We start from the raw sequence: 13,373 nt of genomic DNA, 5'->3' as shown, positions 1-13,373 counted from the left end.
GTCAATTTTTTGGCCTGCGTTCATCCATAACTACTGAAACTGCCGAGAATAAACGGCAGCGTTGTATACATGGGGCATGGAGTCGATACAAGGCATGCTGTTGAGATGAATGACTAAAAATACAGAAAGGGATTGAGGAACTGCTTGAGGTTTGCAATTATTGTCCATAAATAAGAGACACTTCGTAAACCTATTCAGAGAATGTGTCTCATTTTGTGTCTGCTGAGCCATAACCACTAAAAATGGCTGAGTTGATGGAATAGGAGTAAAAAACATTTTGCGTAGATTTGGCCGCTTGGCAAGCCATATTTGAGTTGAGCATCGTTTTTTTTTTGTACAGTTTTTATTTTCAAACGTTTCTAATAGGGACATAATAAATAACAGTGAACAAGCACTACAAATGTAGTGAGATTAATACCGGTAAGTATTAGCAGTATTAGTATTAGTAATAATTTGCAGGATGTAATAATTTGCCACTTCATCTACGAAGAACAAACATATAATGAACCTCATCAGTTTTCTACGAGACCCTCCATCATCACCCTGCAGCTGGATTTACGACGGACTACAGATTAGGACTTTAAAGAACCGCAGAGAGGATACGACGGACTACAGATTAGGACTTTAAAGAACCGCAGAGAGGATTAGGAAGATCTTGAGGTGTGATGTCATGTGTGTTGACAGCCCGGCCTGGGTCCTCACCGGAAAAGAAACCCCTCACTGCTTCTGCCCGCACCCCCACCACCACGCCGATCCTGATCCCCCCCCCCCCCCCCCCCCCCCACACACACACACATCCAACCCCAGCCACAGGGTGTCTAGTGGCAGGAATAAGGCCTTATTTGTACAAACAGCCCCGTATGAAAGTATGGATTTGTTCCTCGTGCCCCAGACACCCCCTCTGCTGCCCCGCCGCGCCCCAACCCCTTTCTGGAGGAAACAAGTGTGGCACACAGACGAGCGAGTGTGTCTGCCCAGCCGCTGGTCACGCTATCTCCAGAGCCGGCTCTGACAGCATAGGGAATCCCCTTCGCCCCCTCAAGCATGTGTGCGTGTGTGTGTGTGTGTGTGAGAGAATGTATGTGTGTGTGTGTGTGTGTGTATGTGTGTGTGTGTGTGTGTGTGTGTGTGTGTGTGTGTGTGTGTGAGAGAGAGGGTGTATGCATGTATGTGTGAGTGTGTGTGTCTCTACATAAGTGCAAAAAAGAACCCTGCAAAAAATATCCAGTGTTTGTCATTCCCTATTAACCACCAAATGCAACTAACCACTACGTATAAAAATGTAACAAAAAAATCCAAAACATGCTAATTTAATCACACGCAGCAATTTTCATGGATTCCATGGATGTAAATAAACTTGGATATTGCCCTTCAAAAAATTCACCACTATCTCCAAATAAATGATTAACTTATTAAAGAAATACCACATTGTATAAAAAGCTCCAATCTCTGTCAAATTCAATCACCATACACTCATCTGGTCATAATTACGACAAACTGTATTAAACATGACATAATTTGAGCCATTTGTTTAAGCAGGCACATGAGTCAGATTAAATTAAAGGGTATAATGTTTTCAGCTCCTGGTAAAACAACCAATAAAAGCAAATACGCAAGGCTCTGGGTATCTGATTCAAGACTGTGCACGGCAATTTCTGCAATTTCACAAGCCGTGCATTTGTTTGCTCAGCTAAAAATCACAGTTTTCAAAACCAATCACTAAAATGCCTATCTGCCTATCTATGCGGCTGACCTTTTAAAAACAAAGGCAATTTAGGATTCCCAGAAGCAAATAGATTTCTGCCGACCTGCAAGCGCATTTCTCTGCTCCTACTTGTTTTGGAAACCCTCAGTCTGCTTTATTTGACTATAAATGACTTTCCAATATCCGATTAAAAAAAACTGAAATATTTCATATAGTAAATTCCCATTTCACGAGCGTTCCGAGGGCCAAAGTAAGCTGTTACCTGGCATACAGAGCCAAGCTTTCCCTTCACAAAACTCCCAGAATGTACGAGAACACAAACCCCTGTATGACTGTAATGGTCCAGTCTCAGAATTCTCTCTATTACCTGCAAAAAATTATGCCGCTTGGCAAGCATACATGTGAAAAAAGTTTGAGAGCTCACGTGAAATGCTAGCAATTGCATGCCATGCGTCACAACTCACAAGCATGGGGGGTGAATGTCAATTTCCTTTTTTCCTTTAGTGTTCAGTAACAGGAGGAAAACAAATCCGTTTACAGTCATGTTTTAACAGACATGAGAGAATATAAAAATCTTTCACACCTCTCTCTTAAAAGGCAAAATAGGTGTCTCTTGCACCATTAAAGTCAATTGTTCATATCAAAGACAAGTATGTTTTTCACTTCTTGCTTTTGTGATGAAAAAGTACTTTTGAATTATTACTCTTGAAAATTGTGTGTGAATGTTCACACATCTTTAAGGACAACTTCATAATCTTTTTCTTGTTGTCACCATTTCACAACCTGCCATGAGGCTTTAAAAAAAACAAGTCGTTAAAAGTCAAACTCACTCTCTCTCCTTCAGCAAACTAATTAATTAAACATCTTTTTAAATATTCGAAGTGAGAATCCGTGCGTCTGATGGCATATGTGTGTGGGGGTGGCTGGGAAGGGGGAATAAAAAGCATAAATTGTACCCTGGGCATTCACATTTCTTTGAAAAGCCCAAATGACAAATCACCACTTTCCCTCTCACCTCCTAGTGTTTCAACTTCAGTCTACACAGGGTGCTCTGGCCTGCCTGAAAGCTTGTCATTGGCCCGGCTGTCCAGGTTTCGCCTTTAGCAATGCTCTCGAAAATTATTCTTGGTTTCTTGCCATGACTTCCACACACAAGTGGAGCTGGATACTTTTTTGTGTGCCTTTTCAAAAAAAAGAAAGAAAAAAAAACACAGACATTTTTCCATGGTGCAAGTGCTGCGTATATTACCAAATGTGGATTAATGCAGTTCAGCTCTTGAGAAAGTGTCAATTTCATTGTTCTATACAGGCATGTATATTGTTCATTTTAGTTGTACACTATAGTAGCACACCTTCCATAAATGGCCAGCAAAAAGGTTTTATCTGGCAAAGACGGGGTTAAAAGAATGTTGACACTCCTCGTTAATTGAGGTGTCTTGGTCGCAATAGATTTCTTTGTGTGTGTGCGGACACTTTTAAAGTGATTGTACACAGGCGCGCAGTATGCTGGCATAGGAATTCAATGGAGTAGAAGAAACAATTATCAAAAACGTAATGACTTTGACACTGGGGGAAGTTCCGTGCCTACTCCAGCATATATTCACACTCAGTTTGGTCATTAACCACCCAGCGCTGTCAACTCTGCAAAAGCAAACTTTCCCATCTCAAGACCTGCTGAATACATATTGCTTCCCTCGAGGTTTAGCTGTGAAATGTTTGGAATTTTTAATGCATAATATGCACTCGTGGTTCCCGTTTTTAACAAGGTAGATGAAGTGAGTCAACAAAAAGTGACCAAAGTCTAAAACTCTTTAAAAAAGTGGCACATCTGTGCTTGCTCTAAGGGGACGGAGACACATTGGTGGCTTTAGGGGGATGTTTTGATAAAATACTAATAATTGCATCTCCAAATGACCCGACAAGCTGTGCAAACACCACACTGTAGCCTCACACGAAGAACAGGGAGGATTGTGCCCGTAGTGGTGGCTTCCTCCGTATACCACATGACCACGAGGGGATCCCCGCCTGGCCAATGGGAGCTCAGAGGCTCCCCGGCCAACGGCGAACCCAGGTGACCGCCGCTTCGGCTGGGGCCATGCATGGCCTCGCAGGTCTAACTACTTAATAAGTTGCTGTTGGACGCTTCCTGGAGAAAATCCAGAGCTCAGGGGGCCCCGAGAGCGGCGGGTGGGGGACCCCCAAAACAAGGAGAGCTTCATTTATCAATCAGCCCAATCATGGGCATTTCCGGAGCCATGGGGACGGGCACATGGTGGAGATTACTGAACTCGGCATTGTGGTATGCAAGCATATAGCGAAGCTTTGTGTCCGCGATACCGATACAGCTGAGGCTATTTGCACAGCTGAAATTAAATCGAAATGTGCGCTCTCATACTTCAAAAAACCTCAAAAAATCAACAACAAAGGTGATTCACGTATGCCGAGGTTGTGTTGTTGAATATTCTCCCACGCGCTGGGGCCAATTCTAAGCATGGCATGTAAGTAAGAGGATGGATGAAAGAGAGGGAAGGGACTTTAATATCCACTTTTGATTTCTTTTCTGTCTTTTATGTGGCTGTGAGGTAGTTATCACCTGAGGTATGCTGTCTCATTTTCCTCATAATCCTTCTTCAAAATGACGGACAAGGAGCGGATGGGTATTAGAGAGCAGCGTTTTGTCACTTAGTCTGTGAGCCCCGTGTTGAAGGACAGGTACTTAAGACTGTCATTCTGGAAGAGAGAGAGAGAGAGAGAGAGAGAGAGGGAGCAAAAAAGAGAGTGGGAAAGGGGGAGAGAGAGGCCCTTCTTAGTCTTTCAATAAATACATGCAACAGAAGCCACATGACACAAAGACCCATTGTAGCAAATGGGAAAGTGAGTTCCAGAAATATTGGCAGCCTGGATCAGTAATCATAATGAGAATTCAATAGCTTTAAAATGTCAAAGATCCATATATTGCTCTATGTCCCACTGCTTGACTTATATATCACACGCAACATGGCAACCTGTGGCATTTCAGATGTATAATTAATACAACTTAGTATTTGCTGTGAACTAACACCCATGTGTGTGAAACAGGATGTAAAATGATATATATGGTCATTCAGTTTCAAAAGTGACAAGTTTGGGTTATAGTTCAAATAACATTTTTTTTCACACATTGAGATTACATTAGTGTCACTATATCACATCAAGGACATTACAAACTATATGTTGTACCCATTACACACAGACGTTCTATGTCCTCCTGTTAAAACAAATATGGAACCATTAAGTGATTTTTTTTGTAAATTATGGTTTGTATATTTTCCAGCTCAAGGCAAAATATATTAGCCATATTTTCTTATCATCACTTAACTTTTGTTATGCACATTTGTCATGGTGTTGGGGTATTGCTGCAATAGTAAGGTTATGTTTAGACTGGAAACACATTCAATTGCCTACAGCTTGTCTTAACTCCTTGCCAGGAATGCTATATTTCATTTTTCTATGTGAATTATGTCTGGCCACATTATCTAACATATTAAAGAGATTAGCAGATAAACTTGCCCCATAGAACCCTCAACAACATGGCAACACAAAAATAGCAACATACTATTTCATTCAACATTGGCCTCCTCTTATTTTCATTTTTCATCTGATTCTAACTTATAACCTTTGTTACCTTACACCCCCAACCATGCATAAAGTGTTCAGGAGTATATATATTAAACAAGTTCAGAAATGTAGACAAACTTATCTTGTTTGTGTGATAAATCGTGAGACAATTTTATGTTTCAGTGAGAGTATCTGATACATCAACATTTTCCACTGGTGCGCCACCGAAGCAATAAAGATGTCATTGTTTGCCGTCCTGTTTCCTGATATCAGCGGGCCCCTCCCAGTTTTGTGGACAGCTACTGTCCGTTCCTGCAACTCGAGCTAGACCCCCCATATTTCATTTCTGTCTTGCTGATAGCATTTATCAGCAAAATCCTGATAAAATAAAAAATATGCAACTTAAGCCAGAGCATAACTAAGCTGCAGAGCAGGACAGGATTATCAAGGGGGGAATATGGGGTGGGGGGGTTGTGGAGGACAGACATCAGATTGTATTGTCATAAAGGGTCATTAGCCTTTTGGCAAACTGTACCTCAAGCCCTGGTTGACAGGCCTTTTCAAGATAGACAGCAGGAAAATGTGAAACCTAAATTCTTCATGACAGACAGTTAAATGAAATCGCTACGAAAGAAACCGGAGAAGAAGAGGGGAGGAAAAATGGATGCGTGTTTTGTTTATATTTTAAGAGTGTTTGCACGGCTTTGATCCTGCCATTAACCAATTTAGCCAACATATGTTTTTTTCCCTTCTCTGTCAAAGACATCAATGACCTTATTATTAATGGGCCGAGCTACCGCACAAAACACAATGCCCTAGACTCAGTGGCTGGGTGGGATTAAGTTTAATACTGCATCTTGACAGATATATCCTGGAAGGATATCTGTCCAAAAGAAGGATTTCCCAAAGACCAAAGCAGACATGTTTTGCTGGTCTTAATCTTATTAATTAGAGGTATAAATCTGCCTAATCTGTAATGACGACCATTATATTTTTCCCACAGTATCCCTGACCACATACATAATACACAAGTGTCTTTTCTTGCGGCCTGTAACATTTCCTCACATGCATTGAGAAATAAATGCATTCTCAAGGCCATATGGCGTTCATATTTTCCACTTTTTTACCTGTGTGTGGAGAGGCCAGTAAGACATATACACCAGGAATGAGGAGAGCGATTATCAGATCAGGGGCACCCGGACAGGTAGACGGCCTCTTGTTCAGGTGAATTGTCACTTTCTCCGGCAGTGCAGGGGCCTGGTTCCAATCAGAGCACGGGATCTGCCACATGGGAGCTGGAGGGCGATGATGGTTGCGTGCTCAGGGCTGACCCCCGACCCCCCCCCCTCCCATCCTTACCCCACCATGAGTACTCACCCTACACCTACCACCCCTTCACCCCCCACCCTTCCTCTCTATTCACTCGCCCTCGCACCCCTAAGGCCATACTGTGATCTCCGTCCTGATAAAAGTCCAGGCTGCGCGACTGCCAGACTGGCCAAGTCAGGTTGGAGACTCTGCGAGGGACATAGAGCGATACTGTCCTGGAGGGGGATGGCTGGTGGGGGGGGAAGGTGAGGAGTGGAGTCGGGATGGGGGGGATGGGGTTGTGAAAGGTATTCTCAGATGCGAAGAAAGGTTGGGAGTCGGTATGGGTAGCCCTGCTGTCTACCTGCAGCCACCCCACGCCCCACCCCACCCCACCCCCAGAGACTCCAGGCGCCACAGTAACTGCAACTGTAACTGCAGTCTCAGGTATGCTGGGCATATGCTAAGAATGCTTCCCAGGCCCCTATCTGACTCTGGGAGGAATGAGTTTCAGAACATTATTATCCTAATAAAGTTTCACTTGATGATATTATATTGGAGCATAATATTGGAAAACTTTTAGCTAAACTGATTTGTCAAATTTGGCTAATTATTTCAGTGTGTTTTAGCCTCTTTAAGTAAATTATTATGCCGATATCTGACAAAATTATTATTAAAGTAGGGTCTCCGTATTTCTTTGCCACCTGCCAATATAAATTTGCCAAATTTTATTTGTCAAGTATTTGTCTACCACAAACCATATTATCTTTTGTCTTGTAAATAGCATCGGGAAATTGCTTTGCTTCCACCTTCTGTCAGTACACGCCCAAACTACAGGGTAATTTTGATTGTGGTGCCTGTGGCTTTTCTGGTACATGCAATGTCATTTGTATTTCAGACAGGGTTGCTTTTGCTGTGGTTAGCAAGTTAATATTCAAATGTGGCGCAAAAAAAATGAATGAAGATGAAAAATGAAGAACGAGTAGTATTAGTAGCCTGGGAGCGTACCTATGTTCCCCAGGTCCTATGTTCCCCGGGTCCTATGTTCCCCACTTTGTATGGGACCGGGGAACATAGACCCTTTTTTTCTTAAATTTTAGAAAGGGTCCTATGTTCCCCGCTTTTCCCAAAAAGGGTCCTATGTTCCCCGGTATGTATTGCAACCAGGGAACATAGGACCCTTTTGAGAAAAAACGGGGAACATAGGACCCGGGGAACATAGGGATGACTCCAGTAGGCCTAACAGAGGAGGGAAAAATGTGTGGGTATGTGATATTGTGCTTAACATGATAGCACTATCTTGAATTTCCCCTTGTATCGATCTATCTATCTATCTATATATCTATCTATCACCAGTTCACCACATTCTATTGAAAAATAAAAATTAAAAAAAATCCACAAGATAACCAACCTACCATTTCAAATCCCCACAATGTTCTTCCAATGGTCCAATCTGTCTTCCAGTTCCATGTCAAACTGTAGCCTAGGCCATCTGTATTGGACCAACCAAGATGTGAGTAGGCTATTACATTCTCATGCAAGCCTTAATTGGAACTTTTAGATGTTTTTATTGTATAGCCTTTATTATTCTGGACATACCTGCAAGTAAGGGCGGGACATTTCCCTAATCTTTCCATGGGAAGTTAAACTGGGGAATCTTCAAAATATTCCAAGTTGGAAAGCTTCATGGAAAGGAAATTATGAGAATGAATGGGAAGTTTCAGGAATTAACTGGGAATTTGGGGTAATAGCCTACATTCTGCTTCATATCCAAACATAAATATAAACATTTTGTTTTAGAATAAGCATTATGATTGTTTCGAGTCTGTTTTTACCAGCTGCTAACGTTAGCTAGCCAATATGGCAGAAGAGATCAGACTGAAATGGACTTAACAATTTTTTCAATTAACTCATTGCTAATTGCTAGCAGCAAGCTAACAACACCGAAACCACTGAACAAGGTAGGCTAGGCTACACCACCAACATAATCGGATTATTTCTAAAGTGTCAAGATAAACCAGACCAGCAATATGACCATGTGGTTATTAGCCATCCCATTAGAGCTTGCATTTGTGATGACAAGCCTGTGACAAGCCCACAACTGGGCAACTACCACTAGGGTTTCCCACCAGTTACTCCCACGGGATGATGTTCACAGACATTTTCACTGGGATTCTTTTTTTCCTTCCCATAAATCTGCTGATTGCTGTGCTTAGTGATTGACGGCCTACATTGTACAAATTAAACTGAATTTGCATTAAATCAGGTTGTTTTAACTAATATCGTTCAGGGGGTTTGCCAACTACATTTTAGTTCCCTGTTATAGACTAACTTGTTTATTCCCATTAATTCCATAGACAGTAAAGATTCATTCCCATGGAATTTTGCAACCCTACCTGTAGAGAGAAAAGGAACCCCCTGCCCAAAGCAATCGATATCTATCGATGGCTTTGCCCCTGCCCAAAGCCATCGATATCGATGGCTTTGCCCCTGCCAAGCCAAGATTAGTCGCCAGTCGCCTTGCTTGTGCACATGCGTAAAATATATATCCCAGAAGCCTCTGCTTGAAAACTCGCGCAACCACGAATCTGAGAAACAGCGTGAAAGGCTAGCTAATCATGTCGGATAAAAAAACTGTTGACTTGGGGTTGTTGGAGGAGGATGACGAATTTGAGGAGTTTCCCGCAGAAGGTAACGTTAAGATCCTTTAGCATGTTTTCTGTGTGTTCTTGTCTTCTTACTGAGCGGTTTAAAAATTAGTCTTCAGCTAAACGGTGACTCAGCTGGCTTGCTAATGTTAATGTTTGTTAGCATACAGGCTACTCGGCTAGCTATCTCAGTTATGAAATTGTATATATATAAATGTCCTAGATAGAGATTTAAAGTGACCATGTTCAAGTAATGTGTTTCAGTTTAACATTGTAGCCATTTGCAACCACTACTATCTACAACCAGTGTCAACTTGATGCCCATCCTGTTGGCTATTATTGGCTAACCTCAACTAGCTATTAGCTAACCGGCTAATGTTGCGCATATTGGTGACTTCTGTGTCCAAATGGCAGTATTTGTCAAATGGTCAATATGAAATAATACTAGTCTGAAATTAGCACGTTGTGTAAAACAAAAGTAGGTAGTTGCAAGTAGTATCGTTTTTGTTGTTTATCAAACTTAAGTTTAACATTTAGCCTACCGTTAGGCCTATGTAACAAAGATTTTGCTGTCAGCTTGGATAGACGCCACTAGCCTATTGTAATGTCAATATATATATATATCTATTATTGTAATGTAACGTACCGTAACCATAATCGGACATTTATTTGTCAACTGGACATTTCAGGTCGTGTCTGTTTGGTTTGTGTTGGTGTCAGGATAGTAAATGTTTGAGTACATTTTAACGGAGGGTAATTGTTTGCAGATTGGACTGGGCTTGACGAGGATGAAGACGCGCATGTGTGGGAGGATAACTGGGATGATGACAACGTAGAGGATGACTTTTCAAACCAACTCAGGTAACAATCCATTTGGATGTTGAAAACTACAAGCCTTGCCCTGCGTTATTTCTGACACCCGTATCGTTTCCTGTAGGCCAATTCTTCATTCTTCAGATAGTGATTGTTAGTCATTTTAGTTTATTCAATTGTGTAGACTGTGCACACTGATTGGGAAGCAGCTTTTGTATACCAGTATCACACATAATCCTTTCACCGGTGTGAATTTTACTATACCTCTCTGTCCATCACCCTTGTTGCTGTCTTTGTGTACTATATCGATTTTTAACTTTGGAGTCAAACATTGTACTAGATTGTAACTTGGGATTTTATAGTGCAATTGTTGTAGTGTCTGATGAAAATAATGTGATGCCTTGAAACTTAGTAGTTTACATGGGGGTCAACCATATTGGTCTGTGTCTGGATGAGCTCCACTGGAGTAGGCACATGAACAATCACATTTAGCAGTTTTAGCATGTAGTATTTTGCTATTGTCTGTCTATCCATAGTATTTTTCATTTGTTTTTAGTTATTAATGTTAATGTTATGTACAAGCTAAATGAGCATAAGTGTGCTATATATATATGTCTGTAAGTAAATGCTTAATACTTACTGGCATTCACTATGAAAAGGGACAAGCCACGCTAGGTTTTAAAATGATCACCAGCATGTTTGAGATCGGCTCCATATTCTAGCGGTAGTCATTCATTTTTCTTATTTTTTTGTTAATGCCATTTACCATGTTGTCCTTTTTTCTATATGTGAATGGCAAGTGCAGTGACGTCAGGCATTCATTCTTTCTCTCAGGTAGACATGGTGTGATCTACAGGAAACTGTCTGTCATTTTCTGCAGCAAACGGTCGATTTCATGGGGTTCATTTTGTGCCGTTATAATAAGACTCTCTTTCTTGCTTGCAGAGCCGAGCTGGAAAAGCATGGATACAAGATGGAGACATCGTAGTTCCAGCATCCATGATGGAGATTACATGGACTTAAAAACGTGCCAGTTCTGGCATTGAGTGGAACGCTTGCATGCAAGGCGTGGATCTGGATAGACCAACATGTCAAGCTGGGAGTACAATTGATTTTTTTTTTATGTTTTCTGTCTCCTGTCTCATTACAGTTTGTATATTAAAAGTTCTGATATTAAAATAGCTCAATGCATTTGTTGATTAAGTATTTGCGATTATTATTTAACTCTATTTAAGGTTAGAGGAGAATTAAACTGTATACAGCTGGTATATACTGTAGGGCAGTTGTCAGTGTTCATTCTCTTCCATTTAAACTTAACTAGACCTAATGTAGCAATAATTAAAGGTCTAGCCCCGACATTCACACACACACACACACACACACACACACACACACACACATGCACACACACACACACGCACGTACGTCTCTAAACCAAAATGAAGTCTTAATACAGAAATTACTGAATGATGATCTGATTTATGTTCTTAATACCATATTTGTAGATGGGAGAGGGCCAAAACATTAAATCTAGGTAAAAGTAGGTCTATGTTGGCAGGAGAGAGACAGACACACACACACACACATACACACACACACACCTGCCCCCTCCAGGGAGCTGTGCACTCCAAGGAGGAGAGCCAGCGTTGTGCACTTGCACTTCCCCCGGGCCCTTGCGGCTGTGCCGAGTCTCTGAAGGGGAGATTATCCAGTGCCATGTTTGTCAGAGGCAGGGAGGTGGTCCCAGCATGGCTCCCCGCCACTGCCTCTGCCTGGGCCTGCCCACCTCTGACCAGGCTCTGCTCTTCCGCTCCGCACCGCGGGGGGCTGGCTCCTACTCGCCGAATCACAGGCCAATTTTCCCAGCCGTGCTCCCATAGACTATCCACTCCCCCCTTCCCCACACACCCACCCACCCACACACACACACACTCGCGCACACAATCCCCATTCCTCAAACACTCCCACACGTACACACAAGATGCGCACATCTAGCCGCCCGCCCGCCCGCCCACCTTCTCCTCGGCAGAAATGATTTCTCTGCTCCTCGGTGCCTGGGCTCTTAATGAGCTGAAATCGATGCCAGTAAGGCTTGGGCTTCCGCGGGAGAGCTTCCTCCTGCAACCCCTGCGCCAGCAGCACCAGCACCCGCCGCCGCCTCCTCTTCCTCTTCTTCCCCCAGGTTTTATTATCTCCCTTTGTGCTCGCCCTGCACTGCACTCCCCCCCTATTGAAATTCAGAGTGGAAAACGCAGCCTTGTGTTTGAGGAAGAAGGGAGGGTTTTTTTTTTACCCCCTCTTCATTCGTTTGTTTTATTTCCTCTTGACGCTGTGGTGGTATGATTTTTTTTTTTTTTCTTTGTTTATGATTATGGCAATACATGACACAGACGGCGAGTTCTGTTGAAAGATCATATCTATGCCCAATAGTCACATCGGAGGTTGGTCAATGTTAGATAAGGCCAAATAACAAAACATGCTACCACTTTTTTGCTGCTAATTTGCACTGTTTCACGTTACGTTGTGGTGAGTCAACCATTGTGTTAAACCACTTAATTCTGTGCTCTGAAATCACTTCAGAACTTGTCACAGCCTTAATCTGCATTTGTGCTTGGGTCATTGTAACCAAGCATGTTTTTAAAAAAGAAAAAAAACATTTAAACGTGGCAATTAAATTGATTTAATTTTTGTATTATAATTTTCAATGTAGCTGCACACTCCCACAAAATCAATCTTGAGTTCTTTTCAGAAAGACCTTTCAAGTCTGGTGTAAATTCATTTGATATATTATTGTGATCGCGTATCATGCTGAACTACTATCCTCCCAAATGAAGACAGATTGGTGTCATTGGTTTGTCTCTGATGGTACCCCATCATGGGCTCTGTAAGTACAGCTAGTGCGTCCCTAGTTACTCCATCATTAACAATCTCCCTCCCTCCTGTCATTTGTTTGGTTGTCAAGGTAGATAAATAGCTCAGAACTCCCTTGGGTTACTTGCGTATCACAGACTTATGATGGGAGAATTATTTTCTTTGCGTATCACAGACATATGATGGTAGAGTTATTTTCTTTCAGTAAAAGTAGAAGGACCTGTGCATAAAAAAAGTAAGAAATACATATATATTGCAGATAAATACTTACACCTGAAATCATACATCTGAAACTTGAAAGAAAACACGAACATAGGTTGTTCCATTGATAACAGAGAATATACAAAATTGAAATATCACAAGTTCACGTGTGAAACCTGTTTCCGAATCACCACTGGGACTGCTGTTGGGGTCCAAGAACAGACTACTGG

The 13,373-nt window shown here is 42.0% G+C and overlaps 1 protein-coding gene and 1 long non-coding RNA gene across 2 annotated transcripts; one reads left to right on the top strand and one right to left on the bottom strand.

Annotated features, from left to right (window-relative positions):
• Nucleotides 1–4,364: 4,364 nt before the first annotated feature.
• LOC134072646 (uncharacterized) lies at nt 4,365–8,294 on the bottom strand. The gene is made up of 3 exons (XR_009937185.1): nt 8,210–8,294; nt 8,026–8,102; nt 4,365–4,435 (listed from the first exon to the last, which is right to left on the bottom strand). It is a non-coding gene; the product is annotated as an uncharacterized LOC134072646 (long non-coding RNA).
• Nucleotides 8,295–9,141: 847 nt separating this feature from the next.
• Nucleotides 9,142–11,262, top strand: sem1 (SEM1 26S proteasome subunit). Its single transcript, XM_062529235.1, has 3 exons — nt 9,142–9,301; nt 10,026–10,119; nt 11,017–11,262. The coding sequence occupies exons 1-3, from the start codon at nt 9,229–9,231 to the stop codon at nt 11,057–11,059; spliced, it is 210 nt and encodes a 69-aa protein (XP_062385219.1). The 5' UTR covers nt 9,142–9,228; the 3' UTR covers nt 11,060–11,262.
• The last annotated feature ends 2,111 nt before the right edge of the window (nt 11,263–13,373 follow it).

This window comes from Sardina pilchardus, chromosome 24, assembly GCF_963854185.1.
Source record: "Sardina pilchardus chromosome 24, fSarPil1.1, whole genome shotgun sequence".
Lineage (NCBI taxonomy): Eukaryota > Metazoa > Chordata > Actinopteri > Clupeiformes > Clupeidae > Sardina > Sardina pilchardus.
This window is presented reverse-complemented; position numbering and strand designations above follow the sequence as displayed.